The sequence below is a fragment of the Hipposideros armiger genome, unplaced genomic scaffold (assembly GCF_001890085.2).
Source record: "Hipposideros armiger isolate ML-2016 unplaced genomic scaffold, ASM189008v1 scaffold_374, whole genome shotgun sequence".
Lineage (NCBI taxonomy): Eukaryota > Metazoa > Chordata > Mammalia > Chiroptera > Hipposideridae > Hipposideros > Hipposideros armiger.
This window is the reverse complement of record NW_017731724.1, coordinates 693,839-714,666: the sequence shown is the minus strand read 5'-3', so window position 1 is coordinate 714,666 and position 20,828 is coordinate 693,839. Positions and strand designations below refer to the sequence as shown.

The following is a 20,828-nucleotide window of genomic DNA, read 5'->3' as shown; positions in this document are numbered from 1 at the left end:
GTCTGTTGTGTGATTTGTTGGGTGGCTGTTGGAAGAGCCCAATCCCATCAGTACCTACCCAATGGATAAGACCGAGATTATAGTCCTTACTGGGCCATTATGTTTAACGTGAAAGAGGTTGGTTCTCTTGGTGACAAGGAAAACTTCCGCAGGTTATTTCAAGTAATGGTTGTATTGTAAAGATACTTGTTTCTGCTGCCCCATCAGTAGTCACTTCTCTCTGAGTTTCTTGATTCACTTTCCTGAGAGACAATCTGACCTGTCTACCGAATCGCTGTTATTCTCACTGTGCAGAGGACTCCGGGCCAGACCATCCTGAAGGTTGCTGGTCAGCTTGCACGGTGGCCACACATGGGACAGAGGCCCACTGACACCATCAGCTGTGGGACGGGACAGTCACATATGCCGGAAGAAGTAGCCTGTGTTTCCAGTAGCAGCAGGGCAGCTGACCACAGGAGATACTCAGCTTTACAAACAGTTCAATGGGGTGTTAAATTGGATATTCTGAAATGTATTCGTTTTGTATTGTTGTGTAACGCATTATCATAATATTACCAGTTTTAAACAACTTACATTAAGTTTCTCACAGTTTCCATGGGTTGGAGTCCTGGGCATTGCTCAGGGCCTCACTGCTGCAGTTGAGATGTTAGGTGGGACTGCAGTCTCATCTGAAGGCTTGCCAGGTGATGAATCTGCTCCCAAGGTCACTCAGGTTGTTGGCAGAGGCCAATCTCATGTCCTACAGGCTGCCTGCAGCTCCTCCACATGACCTCTCACTCCAGCCTGCACATGGAGCCTTTCTCCTTGGGGGGGTAGTGGGGGAGGGGCAGGGCTCCACTCCCTCTTTTAAGTGCCTTCACCTGATTAAGCCAGTCCCACAAAAGACAATTCTACCTTGATTAAGTCAAAACCAACTTATTTGGATCCTTAATGATATCTGCAAAATCCCTTCTCTGTTGCCATATAATGTCACCTAAGTACTGGAGTGCCACACCATCAACACATTCAGGCCTGGCCACTCAGGGGGAGGGGACTACATTATCATGGAGCCCATTTTAGAAATCTGCCTGCCGTAGGAGGCCTCGTGGATATCCCCGCCCCGCACATGCTGTCCACCCCCACCTAAAACAAAACAGGAAAACCTCTAAATGTAAGTCTCAATCTTGAGAGTTTAAAATTTAAATGGTTCTCCTTGGGGTGAACAGCTACTCCTGCAGTTACTAGTGCTGTTCATGTGAAAAGGGGAAAACAGCTTTTCCTCCAGTGGGAGCTGCCCAATTGCATTGATTATTGGCTCTGTCTGCTTATCTAGACCTGACTGACGTGCTTGTGGCGGAATGAAATCATTTCCCATTGGTTCTAGTGCTCCATGAGCAAATATATGCACTGAAAAAAAATCCTGCAGTGTACAGGAGGACAGGGGGAAATGCCATCTTATCTCATGGCAATTAATTCCCCCATGAATCAAAACTGAATAAACAAAAAAATCTCTACATGATAACATTAAAAATGCCGGGGCCATCGCCACCTCTGCTGGCACCCTCCTGTCATCTATACCCCCTACTCCTTCCTTCCTGTATACTGTGACCAGGTTGCGTGTCCTCCTCCTGACTCTTGGAGAGATAGACACCCTGTCCGGAAGTCCATCTGACCTCACCGACGAGCAGTGAGGCGACTGCATCTCTCCCCTAGGGGACACCCAGTTATTCCAGGACTCCTGGGGAGCATTCAGGATGCCTGCGCGAGAGGCTGTCCGCGATGCGGGCTTGACGTGAACCTCTGTGGAGGGGTTTTGTGATTCCTTTGGGAATGCAAGGTACAGAACTTCCTAGCTCCACGTTGCCACCGCCACCGCCACATCGCTGGTGGGCATTAGAGTAACGTGGGAAGTGGCTGCCCACTGGCCCACCGCAGTCATTCCCTAAGCTGTTAAATCACAAAACAAAATTCTTCCTGGGACCATAAAATCTGGAATAATTTGATTGTGTTGTGATGTGTTAACAGATCGAATCTTTGCGCGAGGACACCTCGGCTCCACACAGGCGGCCAGCGTGCTGTCATCTCTCATCCCTTGAAGGGAATGCAGCCTCCAGAGTAAACCTTTCTGTAACAGTTTCCTCTAACATGCAGCACATGGGGCTGGGGGCTCTGCATCGGTGTCACGTCGCTTGGGCCAAAGGGGAGCCACATCTGATCACAGCAGTCACACTACTTGTAGGATCGTTTTTGCCTTGGTTTTGAACGTCTTCCTCTTTCATTTTCCATCTAGCACATTCTGCTGTCCTTGCTGACTTATCTATATGAACTTTGCCTGGCAATAATGACCAACCAACACTAAGCAGGTCTAGGCCTTGGCCTCTGGATAATTAAATTCTAAAGCAGACAGCAGTGCATCAAAAGGAGTAGGAAGGAGTAAGTGTGGTCCCCACTGCAAGATGAAACATGATTAACGATGATGTTACGTATGGACTTTCTCCTAGAAGTCCTTACACAGCAGAGTGACCGGAAGCAAAAACACCCCATCATTTCTTTGCAAAGAAGAGATGTGGATAGAGAAATCCCTTAGTGTCAAAGGAAGACAGTTGACAGGCCTGTAATGGCGCTAAGGTATAGGGAGTGAGGTGTACCTACTAATGTAGTTCCCACCCTGAACCCTTGAGAAGAAACACAAGCACACTCCCCAGTTCTCCTGGTGAGTGAACACAGCACAGGATGCCGCCAGCCAGCTGTGATTTGGGTAAACAGCTGGATGGTGGTGCAGTTATTGGCAATGCACATCTGCAATCAAACCTGCTCTGGATGTGGGGAGGCGGTATTTGTCATCTGCAAAGATGGCAACATCAGAATTTCTTTAAACTTGGTTCTTCCAAAAAATAGCATAATCCCACAGCAAGGTTCAAAACCTGTCGGTCCAGTTATTGGTTGGTTTATCATATTTTCATCCCCCTTTCCGATTTGAAGCATAGAAATGGCCGAGTAAGTGTATCTTAGTAGCCAATCTTATGGTCTTTGAACAGAATTAAATGTCTTTACAACAAGACACCGCAGAGGTTCTTGTCAATGAACCACAGAATTCTCAGTGTTAACAATGGGAAGAGGTTTCAAGCCGATCTCCTTGGGGACAAATGCTGTTGGTCCTACCTGACTTACCTGTTGGGTAAAGAAGTCTTTCTTAGGAGGAGATGAGGACCTGACTTTTGCTAATGAGATCTCGCATGAAGGGTCAAGGTAGCCCAAACTGAACCAACCCCTGAAGTCAAGAATAGTTGAAATTATACTTATGTAGACAGTTACTCTTGTAGACCAGAGACAAATCAATGTGAAGAGAAAAGGTTCCTTCCCCTGTTTTGCATCTGCTGACCTTAGAAAGTGCTAAATGAATGCTGAGTCGATGGGGAGATGGACCTCAGGGAGCCATCTGTCCATCTGTATCCATTCATCCTTCATCCTTCCATTTTCTAGCCCTACTGTCATTGTTTTAACTAACCTGAAATATGAAATTTTAAAAAAAGAAAAAATCTCTGAGCCATTTAAGAGCATTCAATGCAAATTAATTTTCTGACGAAGTTAATAATTATCATCATTTTTTGGATTTCTGAAGGCTACAAAAGCCTAACTCTGTCTGAAATAATTAAAGCATTTTGAGATTAAAACAATGTTCAGAAGGGCAGTTCTCGTTATCTAATTTTAGTCTAACTCTTGAACTCCAACTGAGTATAATGTAACTGATTAAATACGTTTCTTTGGGTTTTTTGTTTTTGGCAGGGGCTTCTTTACTGGAGGAATTAAATGAGTTGAGATAAAGGAAAGGAAAATTTACTCAAGAAAGACGATTTCTTTCTTTAAATAACAATATGTGTTTCGCATTACTAACATGTGAGGCTAAATGTTGAGAGTTGTCAACAATTAATAAAAGTCCCTTAGATGACCCTGAGTTAAGACCAGTAGAAGTTGGTTTTCATATCCCAAAATAGGTTGGAGGTTTTATAGCCTTTATTTTTATGTATTTGTGCCAATGATTAAAAAAAATCACTAATTAATTCCAAATACTCAAATACATTTATGGGATTTTGAAATAATAAAAATAACTCTTACTCTTAATATTGAAAGTGATCTCAAAGATTAATTATAAGGGTAGGAGCTTAATTTCGGTCCTTATTGATATGATCGGTTAAATAATTTCTAAAATCTGACCTTGACCTTAGCAAAATAACACTGGTTCCAAGTGCAAAATTACCTCAGTCACAGAGGTCTTGACTTAGTAAATCTTCTCAATGAGCTGGTGATGCTCCTTGAGTTAAACTATAATTTTATCTCTCCATTAGAAATGGTATCGATTACTCAGTGTTGGCATTTAAAAAAAATTGTGGGCAGCGTGAATGTCTCAGCATGGATTGGCTGGGAGCTACTGGTCTTGGTCTTTATTGAATCGCTGACCTGAGGACTCACCTGACAGCTGGTCTTCAGGAATCTCTAACTATAAGAGACGGGTCCTCAGCCTGCTCCTCTGGGTCCTCAGATTCTGGGTCCTCCTGCCCCTGAGCGCGGAGAATGCCAGGAGCAGGAAGGCGCGGGCGGAGTGCCAGCCCATCTTGTCCAGGCTGGGCTCTGACCTCTCACCCAGTTGTAGTGAGAGGACCTTTGACCTTTGCTTTCCTGAGCTGTGATCCGGTCCTCTCCAGTGTCTGCGTTTTGTCCTGCATCCTCTGCCACATCCCATCCCAGGAATCAGATGATTATTTGTGTGCCCTGTGATTGGTCCTCCACCATCTCCAGGCACCAACCTGTGCCTTCCCTGGTCCTCTGTCACCTGCTGTCTGATGGGGACCCTCACTGCGGCCTCCATGGTTGGAAGATGTGTAATGGGTGTTGGGACCGGGCTGCCCCTCAGCCACTTGAATCCTAGTTTTGGAAAAACAGTGACTTTTGTTAAGACTCATTTGCCTTCGGTGTGAGTAGAACCCAGTTGAGGTGCCGCGTAGATCAAAAACCAGTGTGCACCCAGAGAAGGTTCAGGAAGCCACACTGGGCGGTCAGCACCGACGCCAGCAAGCCCCGGGGCCTGGGTCTGTGTCACGAGTTGGGGGCATGTTTAGAGGCTGAGGATTTCAGCTCTTCATCTCAGGACCATGTCACAGTGTAAGCCTGTGTCCTGGCACAGGGACGTTTCATGGCATGTGCCATGCCTGGCCGTGGGGCCTGACCCTTAGATATTTGGTTCCTTATTTCAGACTCCCAGTTTCATGCCTTTGGAAGTCCACAGCCTGCTCGTAATTTCTGTTAATTAACTCCTGGGCTTATGCTCACGAAGGTTTTTCTGTGCTGAGCTGGAATGTGTTTCTCTGGCTGTCAGACACAAACTCAGGTCCTTTACCAGATTATGTTCAAAAAGAATGAGACACAAAATCAGAAGACACTGTGGAAGGTTTGATGGTCAGCAGGAAGGTTTATTGAGGAGCAGGTGGCTTTCCACCATCAACCTAGTTCTCTCTTCTCTCCCTTTATCCTCCATTCTTTCTTAGTAGAAGCCCCACAGAATTTCAACCCTTATCTCATGTGCTGCCTCTCTTCCTGACACCCTCCCCCCATATGCAGGCTGTCAGGGTGGATAAATGGGGAGCATGTTGTCTTCCATCTCAGGACGTCCCCAAAGAATAGCTGTTATGTGCCAAGAGGACTGTTAGGGAATAGAAGGGTGCAAACTGTTTTATGTACTCACGCCCCTTTCTGTTTACTGCTCACGCCTATTGTAATATATTTGTATATAAAATTAGCTTTGCATCATGTGCAAGTGTGTGTGGCAAGATAGCATGCCCCCCGAAAGGGGAAGTTGACAAAGGTCAGAGGCTGCATTTTCCATTTTTAAGAAGACTTTTTTGAGTCATTAGAGACTACAAACATAAAACCATGTTCGACAGATGTGTTAGGTATGAGGAGTATATATAACAACAGGCGCACCCGTTTACCCCCCAGCCAGGTCAAATACAGAAATGCACAGATGCTCTGAAGCCCCCGCTGTGCCCACCCCCCGCCAAACCCACGCCCTCTTCCTCAAAGCACCTACTACCCTGAATTCGTTTTTTTATTATTTCCTTGTTTTCTTTTCTAATTTCACCATATTTATACCTTAAATGGCATAGCTTAATTTTATATGATTTTAAACTTCAGGTAAATGGATTTATGTATGTTCCCCTGAGACTTGTTAAAATTGTATCCAACTTTTTTTTATGAGTGACTCATCCGTCTTCATGTATGCAGCTCAAGTCCCTTCGTCTGCGCCGCCATACACTTTTCCCTTGTTTGCCTCAATTTAAGGTAATCTTGTTGATTGGCATTTGGGTGGTTTTTAGTATTTTGCTGCTCTTAAGTGGTGCCACTAAAATGCGTCGTTGTCACATGTCCTGGAGCCCGTGTAGGACTTTGTCCGGGCAGGGCTTCCCAATCATGGCAACCATAGAAAACGGCATTCTGTATATGACACACTGAAGAAATCAAGTCGCTTGTGCTGTAGGGGACCCAGCCAGCAGGGCAAAGCTGCCCACGCTGCGCTGTCAGTGGAGACCTGTGTCACAGTGTGTTTGTAACCTGTTCATGGTCCACGGGTGCGAAAGCTGAAGCTGCTGATTCACAGGGTGTTAGAACCTTCTACTTGGCTTCGTTGTCCCAAGTTGCTGACCGAAGCGTTTTGCAGAGCTCAGCACTTTACTGCCCGTGAGGCAGTCTGCGGCATTGTACAAACACGTAGACTGGACTGTTTCCCAGCGGTCGCTTTCTGGCTCCAACCCAAGGCACCACCCTTCCAGGGAACATCTAATCCTACATGTCCATGAGCCGCAGCCCCTAATCTTCCCTGCTTTGGTTAGGGCTCCCTCCTCCCCTGCCCCCTTCCCCCTCCATCCTTTCCACAGGACCGGTTAGGCATTTCTTCCTCTGGATCCCAGAGGCGCAGGGATATGAGAACACGGACCTAGACTGGGAGGGTCAGAAACGCTCCCCGCTCCGCCCCAGACAGAGGAGAGGTGAGGGAACTGGCTCCTGGGAGATAGGGAGACGGTCGCCTGGTGGAGAGGTTATATAGATGGATCTTCCTGGGAGCAGGTACAAATTATGCAAAAACTGCAGACATTGAAAGATATGGATGTCCTGAAAGGTGAGAAATTTAAGTTACCTGGAGTTGTGGGTACAGAGACAGGAGATGAAGCTGAAAAGTCGGATGAGTCAGACTGAAATTTTTATCCTAACAAATGAGTTCAAGATTTCGTGCATGGACAGATTTGGGCCAAAGTGGAGACACAGCTCAGTTTCAGCTATGCGGAGTTCTAGTTACATGTGTAGGTCTGACAATTACCTGGAAATTCTTCCTTGAAGCTAAAGAGAGAGGTTTGGGTCAATAATACAGACCTCAGATCACTTTGAAGCCATAAGAATGAATAAGATAACGCCCAAAGAAAGTGTGGAAACTCTAGCTACCAAACAGCTTAGAACATCAGCCACTGGTTCGTCATTAGTACAATGTAGCAATTCAGAAAAAAATGACACAATAATTTCCTTATCCCATTGAGTAAAGAGCTCTCTTTTTTCTTTTAAATTAATGTTGCAAAAGTACAAAAGTGCTTAGCATAGATTTTTCTCAACCATCTCAATCCACACCTAATGGAATCAGAGGCAGCATAAATTTCACCCCTGGGGGTGAGAGGGTAATTTAGACTCTGTATTCCTGCCTGGCAACTGTCAGAGAAGGGCTGCCAACTTTGCCAATTGGGTGGCTGTTTTGTAATTTAGATACAATAAATCTACGGCAAGTAATTTTCTTCTGGAAACTTGAATTGCCTCCTTAGCAGAATGATGAGAGGTAGATTTAAGCTGTGGGGTTAGAGGAGAGCTTTAGAAAAGATACCCAGGGGACTCTATTAATTGCGCTCTCGTTTTAAATGTAATATGGTTTTTATTCACAGGAAACTTCAGTAGTCAGTAGTAAATTTCCTACAGGCACCAGCTTATGATGTAGAGGACTGAAAGGTGCTTTTGAGGTTTAGTTCAGCAAGGCAGTGGGGGCTGTTGTAACGCAGCTGCCGTCTCCCCTCCTGCTTTATGTGTGGGAGGACTGACAGGCAGCGGACTTGCTCATTTTAGACAAAACTCGGGCAGGGCTCAGAATCCATAAGCTAAAAGTAGCAGGAAAATAATAATAGCAAGTTTGGACATAACGCACCGTGTGTGCCAGGCCCCACCCAAGCCCTCAGCATGAGCGAGCTCCCTGCGTGGCCGGGACCTGTGAGCTGGGCCCCGGGTGAAGGAGACACAGAGCCGCGAGTCACCTGGAGCCACTGGGCCGCGGGGTCCACACACTGGACCATGTGCTCTGCTTGAGCACCTACTGTGTGCCAGGCACTGTTCTGAACGACAGTGAGACCGCGGTGCCTGAGGCAGGCTATGTCCCCCCGTGCCCGACTCCTTGGAGCTTATATGCCGAGGGTGAGGATGTGGGACTATGGTTTAAAATGATACTTTGGGATAAAAGACTATTGCACATAACTTATGACTAGGATGTTTAAACTGGCTGACATATTCTTTGGGGAAGGAAATAAGCCATTAGTTGAATCTGGAAAACCAAGTTAATTAAAATCTTTTCAGGCATACACGAGCCAAGAAGACCTATTTTCTACTTTTTAATTCCCTTTTACTATAGAAATGTAATGCTGAGCTCCCTGTGCCAAGACCAATTTAATTCATTTGCTCAATTACAAGTTAAAAGAAAGAACTTTTGTAGCACATTAGCTGTCTGCTACTTTAGGGTACAGACGGGCTGAATTGATGAACTTTGTGTAATGATCTGTTGCTATGGCAACGTGCTGCCCAGTGAGTGGAAGAGGGCATTTCATCATTACCTTAGGATAATGGTTGGAACAGCAATTGATGCAAATATGAAAGGTTTTTCTCTCTTGCTGCAGTAACTCTGGGTTCATGAGACAAACCCTAAAAATGGCTCTCGGATACAGTGTCAGGGAATCAGAGTCAAATGCACAATCAGAAACACAGTAATTTAGCTTGCCAGGTTAGCGGCCCATGTCTGCAGTGGCTCACCAGGCCTGTCACAGGAAGCCCCTGTCAGAATTGCCACTTATCCCTTTCATAGTTTTCATTTCTTGTAATGGATTCAGCACAGAAAGCTGAATATTGAATCTTCCCTTAAAACATAATAAATCTTAGAAAAGCGATAAAAGAAAAATGACATCAAGGTAACAGATTTAACTGTCCCATGCTTTGCAATAACCCTCGCATCCTTGTGTCACATCTTCCTGAACTAGCCTTTTGTTTGTTTCTTGGTATGACTTTTTGTTGTCTTACAAAACCAAACCATTATATACATATAACATATATACACACATATATATGTTATACACACACACACACACACACACACACACACACACACACACACACCCTGGGGGGCCAAAAAGATGTACCGTATATATGTTTTTAAAGATGTTATCTATTCTCAAGCAGTAGTTCGCCATCATCAGAAGTGTCTGGACGCTGATGGGAACCACTCTGAGCACCTCTTGTAATTGCAGGAGTCAAACGTGACTTGGATTCATCTTTTGTTATCGGTATATATTGAGTATTGCAATTTTAATAGTTTTTTTTCCTTTCTTAAAATGTATATACATTTTTTGGCACCGTGTGTGTGTGTGTGTGTGTGTGTGTATCAAGTATGTTACCACTCCACCTAAGTTTTTTTATTGCACCTTAAAGGAAATTTTTTTTTCCTGTGTTTTGGATGTGCTTCAGGCTGCTGTTCTTAGAAGAATTAATTTCTCTGTATCTTTTTTCATTGCTCAGGGTTCTCAAGGTCCTCAGAATTGGAGTCACTATACACATAGGGTGTAATGACTTTCAATTTGTTATTTGTTTCATTGTTCAAGCTTTAGTGAATTGTAGACGGCTGTCCGATTATATACAAGTTTGAAAAATCAAAAATCGTCATTTTATTCACAGTAATGAATATTTTATTGCGCTGACCACGTTCCTTCTGTCCTTCTCTTCTTCACTCCCTCCCTCCCTCCCTCCCTCCCTTCTGCCTTCCTCCTTCCCTTCTTTCCTACAAAAGGAGTTTTTTTCATAAACTCTTGAATTTTGGTGAACTAAAATTCTACAGAGCCTCCAGAAAGAAATTCATTGTGATCGGCGACCTCTTCCTCAGATACTTGAAAGTTCATTCTTGAGCACCCATTAGTTCTCTCTTATTTCCCTCCAAGGTCACCAAATGAATGAATGTGTAATGTTGATCAAAATGCATCCATTTCCCACACGGTTACATATCCACGATCATCTCCTGTTTCTTTTCTAACCCACCACCATATATAAGGCATTAAGTGAAATAAATGTCAATATTTGAAAAATACATACAAGTTAAAAAAAGTTGAGTCTAACATACAATACCTTTGCATTAGAATTCGAGTCATAGTATCTTTGCGAAATAGGGCAAATAACCTAAAGTCTGCTTTTGAGATTTCTTTGAGTGAATTATCTGGATGACAAAATCCATTCTTCTACTTCCTACTCTTCAGTTGGAGTCCTGTGCTAGTTTGCTCCGGCTGCCATAACAGAGATAGAGACGTACCACAGACAGGGTGGATTCAACAACAGAGATTTATTTCCTACAGTTCTAGAGGCTGGAGGTCCAAGGTCAACTTGTGGGCAGGTGTGGTTTCTTCTGAAGCCTCTCTCCTTGGCTCACAGAGGCCTCTCTTCTCGATGTGTCCTCACATTTGGGTGCACCTGTCTGTATCATAATTCTCTCTTCTTATAAGGACACCAGACATATTGGATTAGGACCCACCCATGTGACCCCACTTTAACTCAATTACCTCTTTACAGGTTCCATCTCCAAATCCAGCACATCCTGAGGTCCTGGGTGGGGATTAGGACTTCAACAGATGAATTTTGGGGGGACACAATTCAGCCCATAACAGTCCCTATCTTATTATAAGGCATATTTTCATACCAAACAAGGGATTATTATACTTGACCATCTTTATCAAGATGCAAAATAGAATCTTGTTAAAACTACTAATTCCATGTCAGTTAGCAAAATGAATATTGAAAATTGGAAAAATGTCAGCTATTTTGCCCCGAAGTCAAGCAGAGGGTTCATTTTCAACCACTGATAACTGAATTATGTGCATTAGATGCTACATTATACAGAGCTTACACTGCATATAGCAATAAGTGGTTTGAGGGTCTTATTTTAATTGTCAGCTTTTTTGTTTAAACAAATCTTGTGTCACCTTAAATCTTCTCTTTAAAAATAGAACTGAAATAAAAGGTATTTTTTAATCAGATTATTCTCTCGTTTGCTTCCTGGGCTTATGGTAATGAGAGCCCAGGTATGATAGAAACGTCAGATCTGTGTGGCTTGGCCCCACTTGTACACTAATTATCTGTGCTTTGAATTCTGTAAGATCAGCACAGGTCTCTAAATCATGGCTTAATCTTTGCCTCGAATAACAGCTACCATTAAATACAGTGTTTTATCAGCCCACCTGATCTTGGAGGAAATCCTCAGCCATACAATTACCAAGGCACATTGTAGGGACCACATATTACCCTGTACATACTTTCCAAACAAAAATGCCTTCGAAGATTTAGAAACCAGAACTTGACGGATATGAGGAGGACCTAAATTCTGACACAGTAGTCTGATCTTTGTAACTCTACTTTTCTGGGCTTTGCTTTCCTCACCTGTAAAATTCAAGATATTGCTGTAGGCCCCTTCCAACTCTAATGTCCTGTGACTGTTTGAAAATTGTAGTTTAGAAAACAAAATGATCTTGGATGATTTGCATTTAGAGGTGGCCATACCAATGGAGTAACTCATTGTCCCCAAGAACTTACCTTGTTGGATTCAGAAAATAGACTGAGTCAGGAAAACGAGGGTGCTGTATTTTTCTTTGTGTGTATCCAGCTATCCACCTGTGCTTTTTCATGTCAGCTTAAATTGGGGATCAATATATCACTTTTTATTCTTGTTTGCATTAGCTTTAGCATGTTTATTCAGGCTGTGGATGATGAAAGCTACATTCACTAACAAATTCCTTTTTTGGAGTCCGGTCGGGGTCTTTGTGGTTCCAAGAAAGTGGTTCCAGAAGCTACACTGCAAGAGGAGGGGTGTGTGTTTTACGTGTTGTTAGTCATCTCCAAACCCATCCCCGCCATGACCCTGTGAATGAGTGATGTCCACAGTGTCCCGTCCTCACAGCCCTGCTCAGCTCCTGTGGACTCATGGCTGTGGCTTCTCTTACGGAGTCAATCCATCTCATATTTTCTTCCTCTTTCCTGCTGCCTGCTGTTTTTCCCAGCATTATTGTCTTTTCCAAAGAACCCCGCCTTCTCATGATGTGCCCATTGCAGTGTTGTCATTTTTGCCTCTAGTGATGTTTCCGGCTGAATTTGCTCTGGGACCCACTTGTCCATCTTCCTGGTGGCCCAGGGTCTCCGTAGAGCTCCCCTCCCCACCACATTTCAAATGATGCCCTTTTTCTCCTGTCAGCCTTCTTTGCTGTCAGGACAGAATATGGAGAGACAGAATGGTTTTCTATGGGCAAAGGTGTCAGACAAGGGTGCATAGGTTCTGAAATGATCTGACAATAATTGCGTTCACTCTCACAGGACATCTGTCACTTGCCTGTGGGCAGGTCAGGAGTTAGGGATCAGCTTCCGGTCTCAGGGCTGCACCCACTGGCTGGGTCATTGCGAGCCCTCAGTTAACTTTTGAGGACCTGCACCCTCTTACCTGCAGTAGAAAGCCCAGGACAGGGGCTGTCGATTATTCGTGGAGGAGGAACCTTTCTTCAGAGGAAATTGTATGGCGACATGCAATGTGAAACTCGGTCAAACAAAGCTTGTCGTGTTGTGGGTTGTGATGTTGCCTGATTTGGGGGCCCGTGGGCACCTGGCTCTCCAGGGCTGCACTGAGACACCTCTGCGAATGTCCAGGTTGTCCAATTCCATGGCCACAGCCTCATGTGGCTACGGGACCCTGGAATGTGGCTAGTCTGAATTAAACTCAATTTTAAAGGTGAAAGGGGGGCTGGAGGTTATGAGGGTTCAGGCCAGGCACAGCCCATGGATAACTCGGTACCGGTACCGGGTTGGCACCTCACGCAGGGAGTCTGACGCAGGAGAGGGGCATGGTCACAGACTCAGTGAGGAGAGTAGGAGTGTCCTGGAGACATCCAGGTGAGAGAGGTGTTCTACTCCGGTAACTGTGGGACAGAGCGAGAATAACGCACAGGCTGAGGAAGGCGAGGATTCCAGGAAACAGAGGTTCCTACAAGGCTCCAGATGTGCAGGCCCTGGTGCCAAGGGGCAGGGGAGCCTCAGGGGGCTGCCCATGTGACCAGACGCTTCAAGGGTGAAGGACCCAGCTGAGGCGTAGGTGGCTCAGTCCACCCTGAGTGCCCTTCTCTGAAATGCATGTTGTTGGACCCCAGTCAGCTGGAAAATCAGATGCAGGTATGCAGAAAACATGCTGAAAAGCTTTGATCAATGGTGGTTATTTCTTTTCAATCAAATTATCAAAGATCTTTCAAAATTTGCGGCTTTTTCCTATAGTTGCTTAAGAATTTGAAATGCATGTGAGCATATTGATATTCAAAGTATTATTTAGGCAGGTTCCCCACGGTAACAATCCATCAAAAATAAAGAATCAACAGCAAGGCGTCTGTTACACGGTTGAGTAGGATTTAGTCCTGTGACTGTGTTTCCCATGAAAACAGTGTAACAATAGACAGGAGATGAAGATTCTTCCACTGGGCTCCATCTCCTTTGCCCCCACTCCTCCCCCACCCTGCATTGCCATAAAACGCTGTTTCGCCTCAGGACTCTCTTACTTAAGCTCTCGCAGAAGCCTTGCTGGGTGGTGGTGGTCCCTTCTACCCTCTGGCTCAGACAATGTCCCTTGATGTCATGATGTCCCAAAAGGCAACCAAAAGCCCTGGGCCTGTCACTACTTCTGAAGTGACAGTCTGTCACTACTTCTGAAGTGACAGTCTGTCACCTCCATCTGCTCGTGAGGACCACCTCTTAGGGTATTGTGGCTGAGACATCTGTGCTAAAGTCACCTCCCCCGAAACGTCTATCTTGTCCCCGTTACTGCTTTGGGGCTGTGTGTTTATTGATGCTTTGCATTATGCCGAGCGGGAAGACCCAGAAATCATTGAAGTTGAATTTCCCACCAGCTGGGAACTGTGGTCTCCAAGTTAAAATAAAGTTGACTCACATAGTAAACACATACAAATTTTCTTTTACGCTTAAGTCTGTGAAATGTACATTTGTCAAAATGTCTGCTGTCCCCAACCTGGACTGCTCCCCGGATCTCGTGCTCACATACACTTCCCTCAGAGACAGGTACCACATTTTTAAACATTGCACCATCAGCGTAATTCTGCTTATGCTTGAACTTCCTCAAAAGTCACATATTTAACCAGCTAGCTTAAAATAAAATTAAGCACTGGTTTACTAATACTGCATACTTTATTTCACAGTCAGTTGATGATAAATGCATGTTCACTGGAGATGTTTCAGATACACATTTTTAAAAATAAATTGAGGACAATATATGTCTGCATATGTATCTTTAAATGTAGACGTCTTCAGACTCTAAGGACTTTTACTGAAACAGAAAACTGAAAAGCAGTTTCTGTCCAGAGACTCCGGAGATTAATGGCTGATGGGCGGCCAGGCAGCCAAAGGTCCATGATTTATTCCTGGCTTTAGGTAACGCTTCAGCCTTGTTTTCTGTGTTTACAGAGCGAGAGCTATAATGTTGGGAACTCAGAACCCTCATGGGTTTTATTCAGTCGGTACCTTCGGGATGATTGAGGAACTGATGACGGCTCTGGGAGGTGTTTCTCAGGCTGGGTTTCAGGCCCTGGCTGTGTGGGCTGCTAGCAGGGGCCTGCTTCAGCACTCGGGGACAGCAGAGCTTCAAGTCTGTGTCTGACACATGGCATGGACCGTGCCATGCCCCTCGCTGGCTGAAAGGACCCTTCTTCCGTGCCCTCACAGGCAGCCTGGGACATCGACATGGTTCAGGGGACACATGTGCTCCAGTAAGGGCTTCTAGCTGAGGTTCTAAATAAGTGAGCAGAAACACGCAGTGAGCAGAGAACCTGGAGATGGGAGGGGACCCGGCCAGAAATGGATGTTTACACGGAAGAAGAACTTGGGGTGTTGACACCAAGGAAAGCATCCCCAAGCAGAACATCAGAGAGAAGGAGAAAGGAGGTGACCTAGACAGGGGAGGAAGAGAGATCGAGAAGGACGGATTTCCCGGGCAGGAGGGGAAAAGGGCAGCATCTTTGCAGCTGCCTATGGCCTGGGGTCTACCCTGCTGGGGTGGCAGGGTCAGCCCCTCTGTCTCACACTAGGAATCCAAGACTGTCCGTTGTGAGTTCTTCTCACTGATGTTCCCCATGGGATGGTGCAAAGCTGCTCCTTTGAGTGACAGGAAGCTCTGCTGAGCTCTGGCCTCTAGACTTGCTGCTGGATGAGGCTGGCGGCACCTGAGCGCTTCTCTCTGGCTGCACCTAAGCTCTGCTGAGAGCTATGCACAGGACTGGTGCCTGGGCCCACCTCCAGCTTGGCCGATTGAATAGGTTTGGGGTGGGGGCCAGGCGTCAGCATTTGTAAAAGCTCCTCAGACGATTCTCTCTGCAGCCAGGCTGGAGAACCATGGCTGCTGAACTGGCCAGTGCCTTGTGAGACCCGCTGACCTTATTTCTCTCCTTTCCTGCTGCCTTTGCAGATTACGGCACCATTAAGAAAGTGCGGGCGCCCCTGACTGAGACCTCAGGCAGCTGTTTGCTGGAAGAGGTGGAGCTGTTCCCCGAGAGGCGAGGGGAGCCCATCAGAAGCCTGCAGATCCTCCACAGCCAGAGTGTCCTGTTTGTGGGCTTGCGGGAGCACGTGGCCAAGATCCCGCTGAAGAGGTGCCGTTTCCACCGCACGCGCAGGTAGGGCTGCCCCGGGGTCCGTCCTGGGCGTGGGGGCCCCTTATAGATGTGCCTCCAGAGAGCGGGCACAGGAGCTGGAAGTCACTGAGGCCAAGTGACAGCAGGACCGTAATGACCATGTGAGTCCCGCATCCCAGGAGGCAGAGTTTTGATGCAAACTGATTTCCTGTCATGAGAATAACCCACTGGTGTCCATGGAGAAGGAGCCGCGTTATAAGCTCCATGAGCAGCTGTCGGGATTACAGTAAATGACTCAGTACATTATGGCGCTCCGTGATAACGCTGCTAGTGGATGTTCCTGCATTAACCTGGCAAATGTTTTTTGTTCGTTTTTTGTTCGTGTGTGTGTGTGTGTGTGTGTGTGTGTGTATACACTCTCTGTCTGTATAAATTCAGATATATATCAGACAGAGAATGATACGAAGTGTGCAATGCATCCTCTTAGCACGAAGCCAATTTCCCAGGCAGGAGCAATGGGGCACCCCCTTCCTAGGCAGCCCTCATGGTGCTGTCCTGGATCCCACAGGCCACAGAGGGAGGAAAAGGGAAGGGAATTCCTGCAGACACAGGGGCACCCAAGTGCCATCACACCTTTGCTCGCCCCCTCCGCCAGCCTGCTCATCTGCTGTGGGGTGTCAACCATTGACCGCAGGGGTGTTTGAAGCTCAGTTTGGAAAAACGCAAGCCCAGGTGCTTGGGAAATTGACAGGTCCTGTGTACACCACACACTTTAATGTTGGGGTGTTGTGTACTCATACATGACCTGGGCCCTGAAGATGGCCCCTGGGGTAATCCACAACCTCAGATGTTCTTAGGTGTCAGTGCTCTTACTAAGTCCATCCCCCAAAGCAGTGCACAAATGCCGATTTGGTACAGAAATGGATGTGTGGCTATATCGCCCACAAACACCATACACAGGTCACTATTTCTCAGACAACGTGGCCCAAAGGCACTAGCCTTGGGCTCTGAGGCCGCGAGTCACATTACAAGCCTGCACATGCTGTTTCTTACCCTGGAAACAGAATTATTTGAAACGTCACTTTCTCATCTAACACCTGTGAATTGCAGTAGGGTCAAATGGACTAACGTGCAAAATTTAAAGAATCCTGTAAAGTGAGTATTCTTATGTAGGAGGAATGTTTTGTGTATAATAAAAATTATTGCAATATCCCTTTCTGGATGATCTTAGAAAATGAAGTCTGTAATATCAGGCCTCCTTTGATATCAGAGTATTAAGAAATAACATTAGGGACCTCCCAGCTAATAAATGCTATTGTGAGCATGAATACCAAATAGTGATATTTATGAACAGCTATCTTTTTATTTGTATTTTTAAAGATTTTTATTGGGGAATTGGGGAGGGGAACAGTGTTGGAGAATTGGGGAAGGGGAACATTGTGTTTTTGCAGGACCCATCAGCTCCAAGTCAAGTTGTTGTCCTTCAATCTTAGTTGTGGAGGGTGCAAGCTCAGCTCCAAGTCCAGTCGCTGATTTAATCTAGTTGTGGGGAGGGGCATAGTCCCCCATCCCATGTGGGAGTCGAACTGGCAACCTTGTTGCACACTGAGCCATTGGGCTGCCTGTCAGCAGCTCGCGGCTGCTCAGCTCAAAGGGCCGAGTTCAATCTTAGTTGTGAAAGGGAGAGGAGGAGGGCACAGCCCACCATTTCATGTGGGCATCGAAACGGCAACCTTGCTGCTAAGAGCACGCACTCTCACCATCTCAGTGGCACTCAGCTCAGGCACAGCTCACTGGCCCATGTGGGAATGGAACCGGTGACCCTGTTGCTCAAAGTTTGTGCTCTTAACCAACTGAGCTACTCAGTCGGCCCAAACAACTATCTTTTATATAACACCTTTTTCCTAACTTTAACCAATGGCTGCTTAAAATTTGTCCAGATTTGTGTTCCCTGCAGGAATAACTGGGGGCAGGAATTATTCTACCCAGTGGGCGACAGGGAGGATTGGTGTCTTGCCAACAGGCATGTCACAATTGAGAACGCAGTTAGAAGGGCACCAGTCTTATAATTCCATCCCAGTGAGCTCCAAGTTCAAACAGTGATGTCTTTGTGGGTGCGACACAGGCTAACGTGCAGGATGACACAGGTCTGTGGTACATGTCAGGTGCTTCTGGTGACAGAATGGTGACAGAATGAGCGTTGGTGGCTTGGAAAGCAGAGGCCATTCACCCTTCCATGGTGCTTTCCTTCACTGAGCCTGGGCTACAGGAGCTCAGCGTCTTGGAGGTGAGGAAGCTAGGTCCTCCATCAGTTCAGAGATGCCCCGTGGCATCGTGCCCACTCTTCCTCTTCTGCACGTCAAGCCCCGTCAGGAATCCACGGGGGCCTGCCGCCACTAGGCACAGTGGCCAGAGAGGAGCTCGCAGTCCCCTCTTTCTGTCAAGGAGAATAAGGCCACTTGTCTGTCCTCATCAGGCTCCTGTGGGGAGAAGATGTGACAGTTACACCCAGAGCTGCATCTCCCTGCTGTCTACTTGTCCACTCTCTCAGAGGAAGCAGTGAGAGATAATAACTTCACTACATAGCTAGACGGTGGCCTCTGTGTGCCCACACTCAGCGTGGGGCAGTGGTGTGTGCCCCTTAAATATTCCAGTTGAGAAAAGAAATTCTGAAGTTTGATTCAAGAGTTTCTCTGGATTCTTGCTGATACATTTCTCTGTCATCTTCCTTCTGTGGAAAGACAGAAAAGGCTTCCTAGTTAAACTTAACTGGAGAAAAGAATCCATGTTTAAGAAACGAATATCTACCAGACCAGATTTTTTTTTTGGATGAATTATGGGGAAACATAGTATATTATTTTTTTTTACTTCAACAAATACAATTTTAATTTTTCAGAAATATGCCTAAAGAAGTACAATGAATAGAAACAGAATAACAATTGAGTAACAAGTGGATACTAATGTCTTTGTTAAATATACTTTTTGTGCTAGGATGTAAGTAATTTTATTTGTTACTAGTAAATCAGTTTGATGAGTGAAGTATTTAAGAAGAGAAATAGAGCTTAAGTAAGCTACCTGTCTCCTTCCAAGTCATATTCACATTTTTCCTTGTTTGAATGTTTTTCAAAGGCAACACACAGTTTGATATCTATTGAAATGTTTATAAATGATAGTAATTGATACAATTCCACAAGTTTATTTATTATTTATTTATTTATTATTTTTTTTTTTAGCTGAGCCATCCTGCCACCTGTTGGCAGCTCAGCGGCTGCTCAGCTCAGGATGGACTCGAACCGCTGTTGCTCAGAGCTCACACTCTTGAGTGAGCTCTTAACCAACTGAGCCACTCGGTTGGCCCTCCACAAGTTTCTTTTACATATCTGGCAGTGTGCTCTAGATTTTATCCCCACTTAATCATATACCCTGAGAGTAAAGTCACATATCGTCTCCAGTTCTCAAATGAGGAAATGGTAGTTTAGACTTTTTGTGTCCTGTCCAAGGTCACATAGCTCAAGTGATGTGAAGCCCAGCTTCAGAGCTGGGACTTCCTGCCGCCGAGGCCCAGGCTTTCTCTGTGGCTTTCTGTGCTGCCCCTGGTACAGCAAGGACATCACGTTCATGGTACAATGAGGATGTCACGCTCAGTGGGCAGACTTCACAGGGACGACCTGTTTGATGGCTCTTTGCACATGTGTTACTGAGAGCCTGAGCCATTAGAACCAGGGCAGGCCGATCTCAGGTCTCCTGACAACTAGGTGAGGCTTCTTCCCATCAGTTTCTTTATTGTGCTAGATCCAGCTGACCGGAAGGAGTTATTCTCAACCGAGTCTCCACTCTGCAGTTGTTCTTGATCCTGGAGCTCAGAGGAGGCTGCAAACCCTCCTGCCCGCCCCGTCTGGGCTAGGAGCAAACAAGCGGCATGATGTTCTTAACCCCACACAGCTGTCTTCAAAAAGTTATTCTGAGAGAACAATATTTTAAAAATACATTTTAGTCAAGTTTGACCTAAAAAATTATGTCAAAGGACTATGTTTTAATTTTAGCATTTTTTGGCAAAACCACTTAATGAATAGCATGGGGAACTATGGAAACAATCCAGCTCATCAGAAAGGGTGGTTCCCTCTGGGGCTGTGGAGTGCGAGAAGAATTTTTCCTTCTTGTGTGCGTCCTGTTGTACTCGAGGACTTATTCACATGCATATGTATTAGTTTCATAAAGTGAGTTAATGCTTCCTGGATTTGGAGGACGCTGGGGGTCAGGACAGGCCTGGGTATGGGCACAGCACATGACAACGGGAGGTACGTAAGCTGATGCCGTCCTGTGGGCACTGCCCCCCCTGCACCTGGTGCACCTTTTGGGGTTCCCCACAGCAGCATGAGGTCTTCAAAGTGGGAGGGAGTCTTCCTAGGGATGTGCAGGATGAGCAGCCCAGAGCAGCCACCGCTGCATCTCCACCTGATGTAACTACCAAGGTAAACGCATAACCTTGTACTTGCAGGAAAATGGACTCTGGCAGGGAGCCGATAGAGCCCCCTTCTCGCTGCCTCAGGAGGGAGGGAATGGGCTGTAATAGTCATGTCCAAAACCCAGGCTGTGTTCCCTCCCTCTCGCCCCGGGGAAGCGCTGCGTACTTCCAACTGGCCTTGACAGGTTGCAGCTCCCAGAATCTACAGAAAGGAAAACATGGGGGAGCGATGGTGGGAGGACTTTTGACACAGACTCTTAAAAGTCACTTTAAGTCATTAGATCAGTGGGAGGGCGAACTCCCTCTATAAAGACCCAGGCAGAAGGCAGTGGGCTTCATGGGCGGCTTGGCTTCTGCTGCACCCACGCACCTCTGTCCTCACAGCA

At 46.0% G+C, this 20,828-nt stretch overlaps 1 protein-coding gene across 1 annotated transcript in view; it reads left to right on the top strand.

Moving 5' to 3' along the window:
- Positions 1–20,828, top strand: part of SEMA5A (semaphorin 5A) — a 449,566-nt gene that overhangs the window by 339,365 nt on the left and 89,373 nt on the right. The window contains exon 12 of the mRNA XM_019662395.1: positions 15,812–16,019. Within this exon, the coding sequence (XP_019517940.1) occupies positions 15,812–16,019 (208 nt within the window). The remainder of the gene's footprint in view (positions 1–15,811; positions 16,020–20,828) is intronic.